Genomic DNA, 22,847 nt, shown 5'->3' with positions numbered 1-22,847 from the left:
TGCTTCAATTTTTTTTAATGTCGTCAAGTGAATTCGACTATAATTTAAACTTTCATGAAGATTATATTATCTATACATTGTCAAAGATAACACAGCTGTATAGGTAATTATAGATTTTGTTATTAATATTCACAGATTAATAAATAATATACAGATATACCGGACGGAACACGAGTGTCGTAGCCGCTCCAAATACGAAATTAAAAAAAATAACATTCTCGAATCAGTACGACACGAATCGTAATTAGGTACAATGTAATGTCGTTGTTCTCAACATTATTCAAGAAAGAAAAATGGCGTCTTATGTTTTTAAATATTTTAAAAACACAAAAACTAAAGAAATAAGATTGAGTATTTTATATTGGTAATTATTGATTATTATATTAATTTACGCTTTGGTGGTTTTAGTGTTAAAGTTTAATGTTAAAGTTTGTATAAGCGGTTGTCAAGGAGACGCGTGACGTTTGTTTTTGTAAAGAAACCAGAGTGGTTACTTTGTGTTAATATTGTGATAAAAGAAATTACTTTATATGCACTTCTTCTCCACGTTTAATCGCGCATTATTCTAAGTGTTCAAAGTTTTCGGTTTACGTATTAACATGCATAACGCTAGTCGCTAAGTAGGTACATACCACAGAACATAAAACGCTTAAGCACAGAATGCGTATTTTGCAGGTATGTAGGTACACCTACCAATATTTTTTTCTTTTGTACCTACTCGATGAATTTCGCTTAATCGGTCATGGCAAATATTGTACTAAGAAGCAATATTTCTCAGTAATTAATGCGTATAGAACAGCTCCAAATACAAATAAATAAATCGTCACCACATCTAAATTCCGGCAGCACAGGGACAGCACCGTTTACGCCTAGCTCTCAATTCGCAGAACACCGACTATAGTGGGTCATCTTAATATGTGTATAGTGTATGTGACTGCAATGTACTGAGAGTCTGCGATAGCTAGACATACCTCATTTTATGAAAACTTTCTCCGAAAGTACTGAATCTAAGATTAAAAAAAAATAAAAAATCTTTACCGTTACCTTTCTATTTGAAGATTTAAAATAAATAATTGACAAAAAAATATTTTTTCCAACTGCATTGTGTGACATATTTTATCTGACGATGTAAATGTTAAAGAATATGTTAAGCATAACAATGGATAATATGAATCTAAATGAACTTAACATTCATGCCATTTCTCAACTCCAGGCTGCGATATTGAGAAATTCTTGATATTATTTTATATCTCGAGCTCAATATTGAGATATTAGGCTTTTTCTGTCAAGTTAGTTCTGAACTGCGAATCTCTCGATCCAAAGTCTCATACGATAACCAATGGACCTACGAGACACTGTTTAGTCATCATCATCATTATTAACAGCTGATAAACGTAAACAGCTGGACATAGCCCTCTTGCATGGACTTCAAAACGAAACAGTTTCGATCCAGCATCCAGCGATTCTCTGCAACCCGCTTGATGTCCTCAGTCCACATAGTGGGGGGTTGATCAACACTGCGCTTTCGGATACGGGGTCGCCATTTCCAGTACCTTGGGGCCCCACAGTCCATCGGTTCTTCGAACTATGTGCCCTGCCCATTGCTATTTTAAAACAAGGATATTCAGCAGTAAACAAATACGGAGTCCAGTATGCGGTCATTGTACTAAGAAAATCCTGAATCTTTACAAGTCCCTCGCTAACAGTGCATTTGCTCTTCAAGTCACGTCCGTATAGTTTCAAGTAGACAGGTATTTCCACATTCAATGAGATCAGAAAATTTTAAATTTCAATATTATTTTTATATTTTGAAATAGATAAAAATTTATCTGGATTACGATTATCTGACAATTTTTCAGACGTTCAGACAAAAAAGACAATTTTCACGCAAATCTCGGAAACTACCTAACTTTTTCCGTATGTCATGCGTTGTACTCGAAGCCTTCATTAAACCTGAAAAACAACCTAATTCCACAAAGACTTAAAGTAGGAATGTTGAACATATTTCTTAGATCTTTTTACGTAAACTAATGATTAAATATGCCCTTAAACGTCATCTTCAGCCTATTTGAATAGTCCACAAGAGTTTATCTTTTCTTAACCGACTTCCAAAAAGGAGGATGTTCTGTGTTCAGTTGTAATTATGTTTACTTCGTTCGCAGCCCACATTATTCGTTTATCAACTTCATATATTCGTAGTTCCATATTTTTATCTAAAACTAGCTGACGCCATGCGGTTTCACCCGCGTGGTTCCCGTTCCCGTAGGAATACGGGGATAATATATTGATAAATGGGCTATCTAACACTGAAAGAATTTTCCAAATCGGACCAGTAGTTCCTGAGATTAGCTCGTTCAACCAAACAAACTCTTCAGCTTTATAATATTGTTATGATAGTTTATGATAGAGAAAATTGATATCGTTAAAACTAAATGTTTATACGGTTCCGTATGAAGTTGCGGATTTCTAAATGCAATTATATCATCTGCTTTTAGAGCAAATAGTTTATTCTGAGTTGTGTTTACTCTGAGTTTTGGAGTCTCTGGACTGTGTACGTTTTAATATTGGTTTTACAATAAATGTCTCTAAGAACAAAAAACTAATTACATGATTACGCTGCTCTCTATCAATAACACTTCATTGTTTTATAACAATATTTTATTTAATATTAAAAATATTTAATAATTTAATGAGTGTCGTGATAGCCCAGTGGATATGACCTCTGCCTCCGATTCCGGAGGGTGTGGGTTGGAAACCAGTCCGGGACATGTACCTCCAACTTTTCAGTTGGGTGCATTTCAAGAAATTAAATATCATGCACCTCCAACTTTTCAGTTATGGAAATTAAATATCATGTGTCTCAAACGGTGAAGGAAAAACATCGTGAGGAAACCCGCACACCAGAGAATCTTCTTAATTCTACATGTGCGAAGTATGCCAATTCATTCGGCCAACGTGGTGGACTATTGGCCTAATCCCTTTCACTCTGAAAGGAGACTCGAGCTCAGCAGTGAGCAGAATATAGGTTGATAACGACGAACACTTTTAAAATATTTCTTTTTTGGTTAAATCCGTAGATATTCAGTAAGTTTACACGTTTTCTCGCGGTTTGTTGGTTGTTTGATATCAAACATCTAACTCAAACCGCAGACGACGGCGAAATTACTTTATAGAGAAATCATAAAAAGATGGAAGATAAACTGACGTCAATAGAAATACCCTCTGATTCAGGAAATAAACCAAATCATATTGATTGCGTAGCTCAGGTAGATTTCGTTATGATTTTTTGACATATTCATTTTCATTCAATCTCCGAAAACCTTTTTTAAATTTAACTAGTGACTTTCAAGTGACGTGGAATTCAGTTTTTCACAATTTCCGCGGGAACCATGTATTTTTCTGTAAAATGTAAAATCTATTTCGCTTCAGTAGCCCCAGCGTAACCAAACATACTTACACACTTTCACACTTACACACACACAAACTTTCGTCTTTATAATATTAGTGTGATCTCACCTGATAATAAGTGATAATGCAGTCTAAGATGGAAGCAGATTTACTTGGAAAAGGTACAAGTTTACTCTACCTATGTCTCTGATGGCATCTACGCGGCATCGTACCGGAACGCTAAATCGCTTGGCAGCTTGTCTTAGCCGATAGGGTGGTAACTAGCCACGGCTGATGCCTACCACCAGACCAGACCTGAGCCAGTTTAGAAATTATAAAATCTGAACCGGGCTGGGAATCGAACCCAGGCCCTCTCTGTTGAGAAGGACCTCACAACACTACCAACTGTAATATTTCCCATGGATTTGTATGCATTATCATTATTACGTGGTAGCTAGTCATCGATAGCATTGAATACTATTAAGAATATTTATTTAAAAAAAAAACAACTAGCAAGCGCCCGTGACTCGGTTCGCCTCAAGTACACAATTCACAAATCCCGCAGTAACCATGCATAAGCTTTTGTCGCAACGATATTTTATACTGTAGATATGTTACGTGCCTGCAAAGCACCGCAAAAAGTGATCCGAATTTATCTACTCCCATTACTCTGTACCGACTCGTACTACTCCTCTGAGCGCACAAGTGTACAATTTAGTGTTTACTACTTAAAAACAGTATTTTGCTCCAAACATAGAATACATATTATGTACATCCAAGCTACAATTTATCTCATTACCTAATTCATCTTGCCGTGAATAGGAAATCGGAAAGATATATTTTTGCATTTATCGATTTAATATAATAGAATTAAATTATAATTTATGAATGTAACATTGTGAAATAAGAAAAAAACGATGATCCACATAATATCAAAAAACCCACAAGTATTAAAACACGCTCAATTTCCTTCTTAATTTTTTAATCGTCAAAATTTATTGGCATTCTGAGTTAATAAATTAAACTTCAATACTGCTTCAGACAGTGATAAATGATGTAAAACAGATAAAGACAATTTCATCATCATCATCATTATCAACCCATATTCGGCTCACTGCTGAGCTCGAGTCTCCTCTCAGAATGAGAGGGGTTAGGCCAATAGTCCACCACGGTGGTCCAATGCGGATTCAGACTTCACACACGCAGACAATTAAAAAAAATCTCTGGTATGCAGGTTTCCTCACGATGTTTTTCCTTCACCGTTTGAGACACGTGATATTTAATTTCTTAAAATGCACACAACTGAAAAGTTGGAGGTGCATGCCCTGGACCGGATTTGAACCTACGCCCTCCAGAATCGGAGGCAGAGGTCATATCCACTGGGCTATCACGGCTCTCAGAAGACAATTTTCTCGTACAAAACCTATATTTTGCTCCAGACATAGAATACATATTATGTACATCCAAGCTACAATTTATCTCATTGCCTAATTCATCTAGGAAAAAAGGAAATATTAAAGACCTATTTTTGCATTTATAATGTTAACAATATGGAATATGGATTATGGATGTAATTATTATCCATAAAATATAATAGAAATAAATTGTAATTTATGAATGTAAATAAAGTTGTGAAATAAAAAAAACCGATGATCCACATAAGATCAAAAACCCACAAGTATTAAAATTCGCTCAATTTCCCTCTCAACTTTTAATCGCCAAATACTGCTTCATACAGTGTTATATGATGTAAAACAGATAAAGCCAATTTAGTACAATTGAATTAGTTAGGATCTTTATAAGAAAGATATGCTCGCGCTCGACTAGGTACACTTACGCCTGAAGGAAAGGATTAACGTGGTCTTGTGTCTGTTCGCTCTTGTTTTGAAGGTGGTCAGAGACGCCAGAAGGGCATTCCAAACTTTTGCTGTATTTGAAACGTGTTTGGAAATAGTTTAGTACGAGATATCCACAACATAAGGATGCCACCGTTCTCGGCTCCTATTCTGTGATAGAAAGGAGAAGGAGAAACATGATAGAGGAGTTCCTGCGTCCATGCAGTTTGCAATTTCAATGATTTATCGTGTCTTGATGATCGATAGATAGATAGAGAGATAGATTATCGATAGATCACCGTGCTAGATGTATCTGATATCTATCAATCTAATAAAAGTAGGTACTTAATCCGTATTACTAAGTAAGGGCTATCATTAAAATCTGATAATAGAGTCATCCTTACATTATCACCGCCTGTAAACCCATACGAGAGCAACTAAATGCTGCAGCTTTTAAAAAAGAAAGAAAATGTATGCCCTGTAATGACCCATTCAAAATAGAATCATGACAATTGATGAAACAATGAGAAGAAGTATATCAGCAACCCTTTATCATCCGTCAACCCTTGCTCAAACCCCAGCACCAAACAATCGCGCAAATCCGTTGCACACAGGCGCAGGCGCCTGCTTATCTATAAGAGTGGGGACACGATTTACTCCACTTATATACACGATCTCGGCTCGAACAGTCTCAAACGTAACCGTGCGTCGAACGAACGCGTACCGCGTATAAAAATCTAGATAATATTTCGTGAAAATGTGTAACGTATGTACTAGGGAAGTTGTGGCGCCGGCGCCCGCCCCTGTCAAGCCCAACAAGGCGTTGGAAAGGCTGAAGAAGAAGCACAACATCGTCACCGACCCCACTGATGAGGAGAAGCAGAAAGCGGTGGAATACCAGCCCGACCTTCTGGCGTTGTCCACTCAGTTCTCCAAGTTAGCCTTCGATGTGTTCAAGCAGGGTCTAGCTCGCCTGCAAGAAACGAAAGCTTATGCGTAAGTAATTACTTAATTTTACACTATTTTTTCAAGATTTTTTACACGAGTAAATGGATTTTTTTTACTGCACGGGAACGATAAATTGTGATTATGACGGAGATTCCATTTAACGAATACAATTTCTAATGTCAATGCTTGTGTTTAGAATTGATATATTAAGTAAGATAAATTATGCCACAAACACTAATAAAATTATTAGTTAGTGGCAAATTTGGTCTTTTTTCTTACATATAAAACTTTTCATTCAATACTATACAATTGCAACCGATTTCGTTTGAGATAATAAGAAATCGAAGTAGCTTCTCGTATCTAGTAGGTACATATTTATCTGCATTATCTTATTTTAGAAACTTAGACCAACCATTTCTCGCAACAGATTATTGGATTTATATTGTTGTCTTATTTATCTGCTATTTTTCTTACATTTTTTTTTAATAGATTGTCTTACTATTCAACGGTGCATATCACATTAAAAACCAAATCTGACATTTCCAAATGTATTATTAAAGTATTTCACCCTCTCACATCAATCACTTACGTTGCTTCAATACAGAGACTTATATTGCATTTATGCATAGATTTCCTCAATTCGTAATAATATGTTGACCCTACAAATATAGCGTGAAAGAAGGTGTCACCGTGTCAGCTAGCAATAGCCAGTCGCGTGTAATATAATGCAGCTCCGATCATGTTCCTCGTGTGACTTGGTCCCGCGTCACCTGTTTATTCAGCTGACTTGTGAACTGTGAAATGTGACGTTGCCGCGTGACGTCTAACGCTAGACGATGTTGATGATGATTATATTGGTTTCCTTAGTTTCACGTGTTTTCATTTGAAGATATTTTACGCTCTAATCCAACTTGTAACTGCGTCACTATCTTTGAATTTTTTCGTCCATTCCAAGCATCTTTGTCATTAGCTAATTCATCAACCGCATTTTAACCAAGACTTAACAAATGTATTTTAAGATATTGTCTTAAGAACAACAGGTTGTTAGTTTTGATGGAATGGACCATTGTTGGACAAAATTCTTGAGAAATTAGATAGAGTTAACAAAGAGTCAAACAGAATTGTGTAATTAACACCTTATGTTTGTGATAATTTCGCTCATAACACATTACCCTATACTAGTGTCTAATCTGTACTTCCTACACTGTTTACTTTTGAGATATATGTAGCGTGTGCAAAAGAACTTTAACATTACATAACAATTTAATACGATGTCATCTTAAACAATTGGAAGGCTACTGTAAAAAAGTAAAATAGAAAGGGTTAAGTAAAAAGAGTACGACCGCAAAAGTACGACCTTGTGCTCGAAGCAAATTATATCCGCTATCCAGTGGTCAGATTTTTATCACTTAATTGCTAGCTTAATTTGAAACTAACATTTTTGTATTAATCTGCTTCTACGAGTATGAATACTAATAACGAAGACCACAGTAACTTAGATAGAAATGTTTGCTTTGCAATACTGGCAAAGTAACGCTGGGAATCAATTAAATCAATTTAGGACCTTCTATATTATTCTTTTGCCCGCTATACCTGCATCTTCACTTAACATCCAATGAAATTAACAATTTAGTAAAATAAGCTTTGCTTGCTGATTTTGCAGGAAAAAAATTAACTTTCCTGAGTAAGTAAGATGAAGAAAATATATTTTGGCATTTGAGAGAAATGAGAGTCATCCCATAGCGAAGTTCAAAGAGATCGCTGATTTATATGAAGATTTAGTGCTTTATTTTGTGCGTTGTTTGAATTGTTATCATAATAATTAGAGCAGTGGCGTTTAGTCTGGCCAAGCACAACAAGCCGAGGCCGTCTGTCTGTCTGCCTCGATTGCAATCTCACCTCCGGGAAGGCTATTACTTTGACGAAAACATTTGTGTAATCGCCACTTCATTGCGGTTATACTGATAAGGTATTTTTCCCGTTCCGAAACTCCGATCGACTAGATTATCTAATAATCCTATAAAAATATAAGTACCTATATTTATCAGCATCTGATATTTCACAAAAAAATAATGTTGGAATAAATATTTTGACCACAAAATCAAATCTGACTAATAACACGAATGCTAAAGGTTAGATAAATGTTTGTTGCTAAACTCTACCAGAACGGCTAAATGGATTAAAGAATATAATTATTGTAGAAATACCACATAAGCTAGTTTATTATTATTTTTCCGATATCCTCACAGGATCGGGATCTAAGCGGGTGAAACAGCTACAGTATCAGTAAAATAGTTTGCAGCAAAAATAATGTAAATTTTAATGCAACATTGTGAATCGTGGCCAATACGACACGCTACTTAGCCTTGTTGCAAGCGTCGTAAAATAAATACTTTGCACTCTGCAGTAAAACACGTCCATAAATATGTGAAGTTACGTTGATCCCATTTCGGACAGCGCTAAATGTACCTACTTTATTATCATTCCATCATCATATCAGGTCATTTTTTAACTCTTTTAAATTTTGTAACTCTAGCTGAAGTAATGAAATCAATATAATATAATGTCTTAATATATACTTCAAGATCATTAGTAGGTAGATCAATATCATCGTCCTAATGTATATGAAGTTTTTACGAGAATGAAAATGTTATCTACCTTCTAATATTATCCTTATCTACCTTTTTAATATTTCCAAGACGCAAACTTAACTTGCAGTGACATAAATTAGTTGAGGTCTTAGATTTTATAGAAGGTACCGTAACAAAAAATTAATACCTATCAAAATACAATAAAAATTGCAAGTAATCTAAAAAATGTAAGCACTTACACTATTTAGTTTGAAACCTAAACACCTAGTGTAAGTTAGAGAAAACAAAATCCAAATTCAGTGGAAACAGAGTTACGTTACAAACTAAAATCTGTGAAAACAATGTTGAGCGCGTTAGTTTTACATAAAGTCAAGAATCGAGATAGAGCACGACCTACAATTCATGGGACAAGAGCGTATGCCAATATAAACAAACAAATGAAAAGAGAAACAATTTTAATAAAGAGCAACCCACTAAAGCTGATATAATCTATAATCGTCAAAACAAATGGATACTTTTGGATGCTGCCCAATCTTTTCGAGAGTTCTAGAACGTTCTCTTTCATTACATTCAAAGTACTCTCCTTGCTGCCAAACCAAAAAACTAAAATTATAAAATGAACAAGTAATTTTAAATATCACATGACTATACTCAACAACTGAAATCTTTATATAGCAGTTGAATTCTAAAAGGTTTAAAACCACTGGACAATTTTAAAATGCATTAACAAAAAATATTACAAATTTCTTTTTTTGGGACTTTTGATTAAGGTAAGGTAACCAAAACTGCTATTTTTACACATAAATATAACAAAACCTATATTAGGAACCTCATATACATAACAAAAGTTAGTTATCTATGGTTTGAGATATTAAGATTACAAAAAACACTGAGCAAACAATAGCTGTAGACAATAATGATAAAGTAAAGAAATAATCCTCACAAACTGCAGACATGGCGCGCCCTTCCTACTTCCTAATAGATATCGTTTATAACAGCGATTAGCGGGTACTTTATCGTGTCAAATTAATGTTTGCAAAATAAAGGTACACCAAGATAGCCAAAGGCATACAGATAATGCTGCTATCACTAACCGGAATGGTGGATTATAGAGAATCTAGTTACATTTTTATTGGATGCGTGATTGGGGTTTGGCGGCCATCTTGCGTTTGTCATGAGATGAATAAAGAATTTATTCATCTCATGACGAATTTGATAAGCTATTTTGTAGATTGATGCTGATATGATAAAATAAAACTATCACATCACTTTCGAAAAGGTGGGACATATAGTATATCTCCGATTCGACTTTCCTTTTTACACTTTTCATATATAGTTCCTGTATATAAATAGACTTGTAAACTATAATATTTATGCATTCAAGCAAATTCATAATAATTTTTTTTATCAATTTAATCGTTGTGTAATTCTTTCTTTATTAAATTCATATTTATCATTCCAATCTACAAACAAGTACGTTAGTATGAAAGTACTTAAATTACACTTTTTAAACTAATTAACAAGTTGATAAGATTTTCCGCCAATCAAACTGATTCGAGCAAAGATTTTCAGCTATAGATGTTAAGTGCCTACAGAATCACCGCAAAAAATGATCAAAATTTAGCTACTTCAATGAGCGCATACATGCAAAATTTTGTACTTACTTACATTATATATTTATGTATGTACACTTCCTAATTTAATAAATGGAACTAAGACAATTAACCAGTTTGGTCTGCCTCAGTTTTGACTCACTAGTACCCTACCTCTAGTTTCTATTCCTTTCATATCCTCATTTTGAATTATTTAATGTCTGTTGTCCAATAAATGGTCTTTAATCCTTAAATCCTATTTTCAGGTTTCTAAACTATTTTTTTTAATCTCGTAACGCCAAATGTTTAATAATTTAATCAAAACTTGTAAAAAAACTTTAGTCTTTATTGAATAAAATTGTAGGTTTATTAACCGACTTCAAAAAGGAGGAGGTTCTCAATTCGGTCGGTATTTTTTTTTTTTTATGTATGTACACCGATTACTCAAAGACGCGTGGACCGATTTCAAAAATTCTTTTTTTGTTTGAAACGGTATAGTCCACATTTGGTCCCATTGCCGTCATGCCAAGATCTGATGATGGAATCCTGGAGAAATTGAGGGGAACTTTCGAAAATTGTATGGGTGTCTAGTGTGTTCGTAAACTATTCCATTTAGTACTTTTAAGCACTACAATTTCATGAAGGTTTGAAATCGATCTGATGATGGAGCCATAAAACAGACGAGGGAACTCCTCGACGATTTACAGCAGTTACCTTGTGTTTGGGCTTGATTCATTTGTATTAATGAGAACTTTCCACACAGATAGGTTGTGACTGTCATTTAGGGGTTTGGTGATGAAGACCAAGGACAGTTAAGGGAACTCCTTAACAGTTTACAGTAACTACCTTGTGTTTGGCCTTGATTAATTCGTATTGCTGAGAACTTTCTACCTAGATGAGTTGTGCCTGTTATTAGGGGTCTGATGATGAAGGCCAAGGTCAATTAAGGGAACCCCTTAACAATTTACGGTAGCTGCCTTGTGCTTCGGCTTGATTTATTTGTATTGCTGAGAATTTTGTATTAAGATTTGTTGTGACTGTCATTAGGCGTCTGATGTATTCGTTTGAGATGAAATTTTACACTAAAAATGGAAAAATAATAAAAATTTTAATAAAAAAATACAACCGACTTCAAAACCTAAAAACGTACCCACTAAACTAAAAAGCGAAAAATAACATCATAATATGTTCTACCGGCTGATCAGTATGAAGGCGGTGCTTAGCCGGTGTTGCCTTAATTTAAGCCATTTCTGACAGGACCACATGAACACACTGTCAGAATAATCTAAATCTATAAGATATTCTCACATGGCTTGAATTAATACATCACCGGCTTAGCACCGCCTTCATACTGATCAGCCGGTAGAACATATTATGATGTTATTTTTCGCTTTTTAGTTTAGTGGGTACGTTTTTAGGTTTTGAAGTCGGTTGTATTTTTTTATTAAAATTTTTTTATGAACCTTATTTCAAAAGCATCTCAAGAATTATTGCAAATTGAAACATGTAACAAATTATAAGTTACAGCAAAAGAACGATAAAACTTCCCCCTGCAATCAGCGCCAGTATAAACAAATTGCGAAAGAATCGCTACGTGCTAAAAGACGTGCCCCACTGCACGTAGCTAGATGTTTACACGATGATCTTGTTACTGCAATCTGCAGGCACACTAGGGTTGAACAAGGCAGGAAACGACTGGGATGATGTATAAGCAATTGTGATGTAAAAGGAAAACTCTCCGCTCTGCGATAAGTGGCGCGCAATGTAATTTGATTTGATTAGAATGATAGACCTGAGAACGGAGAAGCTATATAGTTTTATGATATCTTAACTATTATTTTCAGACTTGGAATATATTAGAGAAAGATACTTTTAAGAAAATAGACGCTACGAAGTAACTCGATAATAACGTTACATTATAATGGTATACAAAAATAATACAATAAAATTCAAGATACATTTTGTAACGACAACGTTATAGTTTTGATACCAATTTGAAATTTGTATTATAATATGTTAACCAAAGGACAGGGTCAAGCCGCTTTTGCACATCGTCAGTCTAATGAATCCAACTTTACTTATTAACTTCGGGGGATATTATATGTTTCAGTTTCAGGCATCGGTTTTCAGGCATCGTTTTGCTAGGATCGTGAAACAGCAAAATGTCAACCCTAAAAAGCACACTGCATATGCGCTGGAAACAATTCCATGCACAATGAATCACTTCGTCTGTTGGTACGCGCTTTGATTGTGTTTGGATTACGTCTGATTGTATGAAACTATTGAATTATGGACGCGTGCCGATATTTCCCACACTCTTGGTGGTTCGGGAAACAACTGGCGCAACCATTGATGTCTAGTTATAGCGTGGCATTGATTCTATGACTTTGAAATGTGTAGTTTGTGACGTAATTTCAATTTTCACACCTTCAGCTACGTCACAAATTAGTGACACATCTTCTTCACCTAACGGATGACTGGAGTTGTGATATTTGTTTTTAGCAACGTTATGTTCAAATACAAAATTGCCAATACCATGTTTAGGTAGTAAATAAATAAAGTAATAAAATAAAAAACTTAACTTTATTAAAGTACCGTAGATCAAACCCACATGGTTTTTGACTCATTATTAACTTCCGACCCTTATAACTCGAGGTCCGATTTAGAGGTCTTTAAAAGTTCATTACTCTATATTTAGATTTATGGATGGACGGATTTATATGATTGTACCAGCTTTATTGTCACTCAATTTATCTGTTTATCACATACGTCATCGTATATTATATCTGGTGATAAAGTTTACACGTTGAGGGCAACGTGCTCTCTTTCTCTCTAACTGGTAGAAACTGATGAAAACCCATTCAACTTGCATTTTCCCCTAGATTACGTATTAAGCCACATACGTAAAACTAGGAAGTTCTTTAGGTCAGCGAGTTTTGTGTTATTTTCAGTGATAAATCCAAATTTCAGTTCTTTTTATTTTTCGGTTAAAACATTTTTTTAATTTGCAGCTTTATTTTTTATGTGCCGGATACGTCTGACCAAGTTACATTTGACAGTGTCCGCTTCGTATTTCAGTTGTAAATAACTTTGTTTTTGAACGTTTTATAACTAAAATAACTTTTGTTTTTGGTACAATGGTATCGAATTTCTTTCTTCCTAAACATTATAAATATATTCTTTTTGTTTTCAAAACTTCATGCATTTGAGACAGGCAAAGGTAATTCAACATATCAACCCTTAAAGCAGATACTTTTTAGTTGATAAAATATAAATAAGTGAAACACCTAACCTGCAGAGTCTTTTGGTTCATCAATCAATAGACATAATTGCTTAGAAACACTTAATAGGAATAACTTTATCTTATCTGAAAACAACAGATAGGTAAATATAAATTTACTACACAAAAGTCAAATTCTACTTCAACGGTGGATTTGTAAAGTTTGTTATCACACTATGTATCTATTCAACTTTCATTTAGCTTTTTTAAACATTAACGAGTAAGCTTTCTCGACATTAATTGTCCCTATTGATGAAATAATGATGAAATATTGTGTAGAAATATTTAGAAACATCTGTTGGTTTCTCTTTCAACATGTAGTGATAATGATAAAAGTGTCAGATGACAAACCCGATACCAAGTTAGATGTACGATACACACGTGAATCGATCAATCAGATTGAAGTCATATGGCGGGGACTGGAGAACAATGACATTACTTTAATGGTTCTTGAGTCAAAGACTTTTGTGTAGGTCTTTATTCAACGAGTAGTACCTTGCCAAAAAATCAACGTCATCAAAAAATCTATAATAACTAGTAAACCCCATCTCTCCAAGCTTTAACTTTACCTAGAAAAATAATTATTAGACTAAAAAGTACATATTGCAAAACATTACAAACTGTCAAATATGAATTTTATTATGAATTTTGGCTTCTCACAAATTGTATAATATCATGAATGGATCATATTATTATCTTAAAACTTATCGGTTATCAGGACATGGTATTAATTTCTCAATCCCATAAGTTCAGTCACTTCTAACACGAATTTTACGTCATTAATTGTATTTTTAAAACATTGTATAAATAATGATGCTGTCAGATACTCGTAGTTCCGTCTATTTTATTTCTATAAAAGTAGGCCAAATTATTTTTAAATCAGGGACTTCTACAACGATCGCAGAAAGATTGTTTTATGTTCTTCCGTTACATCATTTGGGCAACTGCTTAAATATGAAGACAGAAATATTTAGAATTAAATACGAAGGTATACATTACAATGACAAAAATAAACAAAAGTGGTACACACAAAAAGTTCATGAATTATTTTTCAGAACATCAACATGAAAGTAAATAATCATGAGAATTGGAAGCATTTATATTTTTAAACAAATTTTCATGCTTCACCTAGTAATGAATATTGGTAGGTAAAGTTCGACGATATTTCAGAATGTTCCAAATTGTGTAACAAAAAAGCATCAAATATAAAATATCTAGTATCAGTCATGTCAGTGATTTGTACCAAGCTACAAAAAATAATGCACCGAAAACAAACACAAGTAGAATAAGCCTAAGGCTTAATATCGCCTAAAATGTACTTTAATCTGGATGGAAACAAACAGATAAATTAATCTTATCCAGATTTGATTGACACACGAATAAATAAAATACAAGATAAGATAGCTATTGATGAAGAGCTTCCTAGCCCGAAGTCCATATTGAATACAATAGCCAAAGGTAAATAAGGTAGACTCCAGGAAGCAATATAAGTGTTAAGGAAACTAATCTAAGTAGTCTTGAAATGATTGATTGACAATAGTCACTTACCTATGATACGTCTACGTGATAGTTAAAAAATCTACTTTTCCGGTTAACAATGATTAGGTTCTAGAAATCAACAGATAATATATAACCTGTCTACATAAACAAATGAAGAAAGATAATAATTGAAGCAAATAGTGTGCGTTATTCTTTAAATAAATAACAAGAAGCTTTTTACTCAAATCAAATTCCATAGTGACCGGAATCAATAAAATATTAAAACGAAAATCCTGAACGCTGTAACACATTCGACATATTTTGAAAAACTATGGCTTAAATCCATTTTCAGACTAATTTTAATTTTACTAGTATTTTAGTAAGTGAATGAACGATTGAACATAAAGTGACAGACTACGAGTCAGACAATTTTTAAAATAAATCAGCACGAAGCAAAACTGACAAGTTTAATGCTCAATGATAACAGACAAAGGAAAAGAACACAGTTATCAATTATCATCGAATTGCATTTGTACCCAATAGCTAACCAAGCGTGCTAAAAATATAAAAAAATTCCACGATAACACGAGAGTTTTTAACGATTTCTATACTCGACACTGCATTTGTTAACATGGCATTATTTTAATACGACGATGTTGCAAATATTTAATTGGAAACGTTTCTTACCTCCGGAAACTCTGATTGAATACTGACACTTAGACTTATAGGATATTTTTTATAACCAACAGGAAAGGACGTTTTTTGATGTTTGTTTCATGTTCTTACTCGTACATATCTAATTTCTAAGGTTATCTAACAGGACAAACCATTAAAATGCTAAATAGTTTTAGTACTATCTCTCTGAATTTAGAATTAGAACTATCGCTCACATCGAAAACTTATAAATTATAGATTTTGGCTGATAAACAAAACTTGTCTGCATAATTTCGATAACTCAATCGGAAGGAAATCCCCTGAACATTTTGATTATCAATTTAGATCTAGTTCATTGTTTTGATGTCAAATATTAAAGATTATTAGGTTTCTATTCCAATTGCTAGCATCCTGTGCACCTACTTCATTTATCTACTTGTCGATAGCTTCATAATCTTATTGCCGCTCCTCAATTTCATTGACTGTCTGCATTGGATATTGATGACTCATCAATACAATCTTTAGATTATCAAGATAAAAAGATACTTTTAGCAACTTATGATTATCTGTGCATCTTGATCTACTTACAAAGCTCCTATGTGTAGTAATTTCGTTATTTCATCCTTTATTAAAATCTTTTGATTTAGCCATTTTAGCTAGACATTATTCCTCAATGATCGAATAATTCAATATGAGATTACACGATGCATTCTCCGAAATGAATGCACGTGATTTTGTTGCAGTGATAACTAGGTTACGCAAAATTGTGATGAATAAAATACATCTATTTTTAGCTGAACAATGAAACTGTGTTGAAAATTTCATCACATCACACATGTTAATGTGATGTGTGCTATGCTATTATCGAGAAACAAACTTTTCCTTTGATTCTGGTTAATTGAATAGAGCTTCGAGTAATACAGACTATATTAGAGCGTATATCTAAATTTAACTGGGCTAGACTAGACTTCAAATTGGTTATGTTATGCTGCTGCTGCAAGAATCTGTTTCCCGAATCAATAATTTTAAGATCAACCCATGTACCACATTCTAGCAAATAAATTATTTCATTGATTGAATGAGATTCTGCTTGATTTGAGTTTATCTAATCTATTTGTATACACGAAGAATGATCTAGACGCTTTGTGATCTACTTATAGCGGAAGGTTATTGATGAAGTCCTTGTACGGTAATTAACTTAAGGTTATTTTTTACCACTAACTTTTTTTAAGCTTTAGCTTAATTGAATTTTTAATATCCTTCAATATTCACAAGGAAAAAAGAAGGTGTTCGACCTTAAAAACTTCGTTAATGATGGTATCATTCCATCGGTTTTTTTGTTATTGGTAAATGCTAAATGCATAATTATCAATAATATATTCGAGTAGGTACCTATATTATAATAAATGCTTGTACCTATATCCCAGTTAGTAACGAAACTTTCTTTAAGCAAATAAGTATGTAGTCATTTACAATACCAAGAAGTTGGCAATATCTTGAAGAATTCGACTCTATATATAATAACTTTTGAATGGAAAGTATCAACCTGTTTGCAATTAAAGTTTATACGTCTACGTGATAATATATCAACAGTAATGAATGTTTAATTAAACGGTAATCAGTTATAAACGCCTGAAATGACGTAACAGCTAGGCACAAATGGTATAGTTTTCTACTAGATTAATTATATTGTTCTCTGAGAGACCTTCATGATTTTATAAAAGCTGAAAAGTCAGCCTAAGCAAGATAGAGCTACTGCCTACGAAACTATGGAGTTATGACCATATTGATGTTGGGAGATAGCTGGTTTCGAAAATCTAGACCCTCAACTGACCAAGTATAAAGCATGGCCTATTTTCCTCGTAAAATCATAAATTTAAATTTTTTAATTTTTTTTGGTTTATATACACTAAACACTAATTGTATTCTAAAGAAGCTTCTATGTCTGCTGCTGCCTTAGAGTTTTGATAATCGGTCAGTCAGTGAGTGACAAAATTAGGAAACTGACTAGTTATAACTCTTTAACTACGCGTTCAAATTCAATGTTTGAATTATACCGTGTCTATATAATGCCTGCTTGGATACTTGAAATTTAGGCTTCAGGTTAAATCCACAACGAAGTTAACGAATATAGGGGGCGAAATTGGTTTTGCTTCGATAAAAGTATGGTACGGCCGTGCCGCTTTTTTTTGCTCTTAAATTCAATGCAACCATTTGCAATACACCGTTTTAGATGAAACTTTAAGACGTTCTGACTTTCTCCTTTTAATAAATCAGATATTACTACTGAGTAAGTATATACCTAGATTACTTTAAAACAGGTACGTCGATACATTCAAAAACTTTGCTTGTCTATGACGTCAAGATTTCTAAAGCCAGCTTGAGCTTTCAAATTTTCAATATATGCGCTCAGTTGTGCACCAAACTTTTGCACACGCGTAGCAATCTTGGTGATTTATTTTATAATTTATTTTATTTATTTTATAATTTTATATTTGACTAGCGGACCCGTCAAGCTTCGCTTTGACTTATGTGCACTTCTTCCCTATCCCTACACTACATTACTCAAACGTTTATATGGGAAATAGAAAAGGGTTGATTTTATGATTTTACCAGCAATTATTCTAATTTTTCTCACCTTTTAAACCTTCCCTATACCTCCACGAACATTTCAAGACCAAGATAAGATAAATCCGTTCAGCCGTTCTCGAGTTTTAGCGAGACTAACGAACAGCAATTCATTTTTATATATATAGAATATTAAAAAGAACTGTTTATGTAAAAGAGCGTTATGTGTAAAATGTAAAAGAGCTTTTTTATTCTTTGTACAAAAAATATAGAGGTCAAAGAATAAACAGCATTTAAAACCGCTACAATACCTACTAAGTTAAGTAAAACTTTTTTTTTACGAGTAAAGAGTGAAGCTCAAGTATGCAGAGAAGGTATTCAGGCACACGATATTCTATTTTTAAACGTTATACCGGTTTACGAGGGATTTTACGAGATACCGTGTTTTTTATACGATTATAAGTTTCGGTTACTTATATTTTAATGTTTTGCTAATTAAGTGGCATGGAGGTGCTAAAATATTATAGATCCGATAATATCAAAAGTCAAAAACATAAACACACGTCCATGTACGTCATATTATATTTATAAAAAAAAAGCAAACAGTGGTAAAATTCCGTACAAACATAGATACGAAAATATAGCTTGACTACACACAATTGGACATTGAAGTTTTTTTTTGGAGTTTTGTAAATGCAAATGCTTGCCCATACACAAATGTCACAAATCAAGTACATGTACCTATCTGTAACTGTCAAAACATTTTGAACAAACTTTCTGCATAAAGGTACTATATTTTTTTCAGTTATTTATTGGACATTAATTGGCTACGCGATACAAAACTGCGTGCATTAATAACAATGACTTAACTTCACGGAAATATAACCTTAATTTTAACAGGAGTTAAGGTTATATTTCTTTGGACATTTAAGTCAAAGTGAGTTTACATTTCTTCTTTGCGAGAAAACATATATACTTTCGACTTTGTTCATAGAAATTTTATATTTATTCATAAGCGCATTTAGGGCTATTTTTGCTTATAGGCGAATGTGTTAAAGCTGTTACCTTAATATACCAAAAAAACAGTGCTGCCATATATATAAAATATATCCGATGCGGTTCCTTTTCAAAGCCTTATCTGATGCAGTGCAATAAATATTCAATGATAATATCTGTACAAAATAATTGTTCCTTAATTTTATAATTTATATGTAATTACTTTCCTTATATGGACGTCGTGTAAATTTAATTCAATGCCGAAACAAATGAATTATGTTTTTCGGAAATCACAGCTTTAAACAGTTTGCTAAATCCGATATTTAAAATACTTATACTTATTTTACTCTATAAATACATAGTAAAAGTCGCAGATTGACATTCTGTGTATTACAAAGAGCAGATAATTTTAGGAATAATCGACGTCATGACCTTGCTGCATGACGCTTTCAGTCATCGAACTGTGCAAATATCTTACAAAGAGACAATCTATTCGTTGCCATTAGATATAGACTAAAAATACCTGTTACACAAGCTGCGAGCGAAATTATACCTTATCACCGTGTGTTAATGTAAACATTCGCTAAAATACAAGTGAAGTAAATGCAAGTGAAGAAGAAAAATGACATAAATAATAGATTACATTGTACAGCTTTATTTAATAATAATATAATAATTAATTATATATTATTATTAAATAATTTGATAATATAGCAACAGTTTACTATCAAAGTAAATTTAAGGTATACGGAGAGTGAGAACAATAATTTCTTTGCATCAATGATGTAACAAAAAACCCGGCCGAACATAGATTCTTACTATATTAGTATTTTTTTTGGTCCCGCAGTCAACACGGAAACCTGACTTCTTAATAATATTCCGGAAACTGTTTACAATAAAACAAGACCACTGCATGTTGAAACACAGCCGTATATTTAAAGCTAGCTCTCCCCCACGGGTATTTATTTTCATAACGACATTATAATTTCCTTTACGGGGATCAAAATAAACATTAGGCTGTCTGATTGTTTGTCTAAGCTGCTTATGTTTAGGATCGTGTCAAATTAACATGGGTGTAATGGCCACGTGTTACTGAAGCATGTGGACGTAGAAATAATTATAACATAATAATTAAAAAATCCACTAATGACGATGAAAATTTTTAATTTCATTCTCATGAAACGGAGAACTTTCATTTGCTAGATGACAATAATAATATATCCAAATAAATATAATAAGATCCAAAGTTTTAGTTTGTAGCGCTAGCTTATACGCATAGTCTATTTTTATGGTTTACAAGCAATTATGATTTTGAGTAGGTAATGAAGCCAAGATCTCTATTATCTTGGAGATATATAAAGCAAACTGTCTAAAAACTTAATAAAGTTAAACTTAACAATGTCATAGCGTAGTCATAGTTCTGAACACTTCTTGTGTCGGAACTCAATAATCCTAGCATCAAGTACAAATTTCAATGGTGTCGCATATCGTTATCCAAGCAATACAGATAATAATATGTTGCGATGCATATAACATGACGTATTTAAACCGCTATGCATTAATGCTATAAAGAGATACTTAAAGACTTGTTGTTACGCTGGTAACACGCTATAAGTGTAGATAGGTATTTAATTTAACTACAAATAACTTAACAAACAACCAATCTAACGAAGTTAGAAAAAATCCCAACAGATTCCATTAAATACTCTGTCTAAAACCTTGAACATTGCATAAATATAAATAACAAAATAAGTACAAATCTATCTAATTAATATTTTGATAACATTTATAAAAACACGCAAACGCGTAGGTAAACAGAAATAAATTAGTATAGCTACTAAAATAAAAAAAATATATATATATATAACTAGATACGCGGTAATTTACTAACGAATTTACAAGAATTTGGTAATAAAACTAGCGGTAGCTACAATCAGTCTATGCAGTTTAGGATAACATCAAAAAAGTATCAACCATATTATATTACCATACAACTTAAACCAAACGGGTAACTGAACAATAGTTACTTTCTCTCATCCGTACTCATGGGCCCGCTTATGGTAATCTTCTCGGATTACAAAACTTTATCCCATTTATATAAATATAAAATATGAAAGTTCGTTTTTTATGTTAGTTTACACACCTGGTTAGTGGTTAGAACCGGTGACCTCTAGAACCAAAGTGCTATAGTATGCGCATTATCATCTGAGTCGTCCGGTCATAAAAGTCAAAAAAGATAGGAATGTGCAGCGCGCCTACCTGCGCACCCTAATTATCGATAAACGGCTACCTGCGCACGTGCTAATGATGAGTCAATAATGATTTGGACGATTCTGATTGGTCGGTTTCTAATGTAATTGCATTGCGTATTTTTTTTGCTATAAATGTGTTTACTGCAATTAAATAAATACATTCATGTGTTACTCGTTGCGCACTATGGATACTAATATATAATAAATTTGGCAGAAGACGAAGATTCTGATGATGAAGACTCAGATGAAGATTAATTTTATTTAGTTAATAATTATATAATATGAAATATGTATTATATTAAATCAAATATTGTTAATTTTTTTAATTTTGTGAACAAGATACGATAATAAACTTTACTTATCGATAATATGTCTTTCATTGTTACACCCTTCACTAGACGGCTCCATAAGACCCATAAGTGCAAGCGAGATAGATATAGAGAAATGATTTATGGCCCTAAGACTCAGTTGTTAATGCTATTAGTATAGATAAAATAGGTTGGGAAATCATATCGTAAGGTTTTTTTTTTCTATTTTCTTTAAGATTTGAATATAATTATTTCCATAAAACTCTTTCTGCTTTACAAAACTGAGCTAAGCGCATTTATGAGTTAATTTAATTTTATATTTTTGGAATCTGAAAGTCGAATTCAAAAGGTACGTAAAAAAAACAATAGCTAAAAACCCTGACTGACTGGATTCTAAACAGCAAATTCAAATGTTTTAAATTTAAAAAGAAATTATTATAGACTCTCCCTAATCTACACAATAAGATTCTTCTAGCGAGCATAGGACAAAGTTCATGTTACTGTAAAATGTATATAAACTTAAAGATATACACATAAGTACCTAGTTAAAAGTATAGATATTACAGACAATATTGATTCATCATTGACACATTTCAGTTAACGCCTAAGCAACAGATACCAAGTACATTTAAGTGTTGATTATCTTGAGTGCCACAATTATGAAAAATACTTATTTCACCATTACGAAACCGAGTCACTAACGACGTAGTAATAAGCGACGCATGTAACCATGCTTGAGCGACTAAAAGGATTTTAAAACACGTTAATACGAGTATCATTGTGAAACTATTAAGGAAGAAAGTGTTAAAAGCATTCTATGATAACATAAAGATACTCGTAACTTGTATAATGTTAAATAATACCTTAAACATTTGAAAGAAACAGTGACAAGCTTACAAATCTACCTTATACTCTTAAGTAGAAATACTCTTATAGAGCATTTTATTCTACTTTTTT

At 33.0% G+C, this 22,847-nt stretch overlaps 1 protein-coding gene across 1 annotated transcript in view; it reads left to right on the top strand.

Annotated features, from left to right (window-relative positions):
• The first annotated feature begins 5,888 nt into the window (after nt 1-5,888).
• LOC112048358 (transmembrane protein 205) overlaps nt 5,889-22,847 on the top strand; it is a 35,910-nt gene continuing 18,951 nt past the window's right edge. Inside the window, exon 1 of the mRNA XM_024085856.2 lies at nt 5,889-6,218. Within this exon, the coding sequence (XP_023941624.1) occupies nt 5,980-6,218 (239 nt within the window). The 5' untranslated portion in view covers nt 5,889-5,979. The remainder of the gene's footprint in view (nt 6,219-22,847) is intronic.

The sequence above is a fragment of the Bicyclus anynana genome, chromosome 1 (assembly GCF_947172395.1).
Source record: "Bicyclus anynana chromosome 1, ilBicAnyn1.1, whole genome shotgun sequence".
Lineage (NCBI taxonomy): Eukaryota > Metazoa > Arthropoda > Insecta > Lepidoptera > Nymphalidae > Bicyclus > Bicyclus anynana.
The sequence above is the reverse complement of the archived record's forward strand: the minus strand, read 5'-3'. Positions and strand labels throughout refer to the sequence as shown.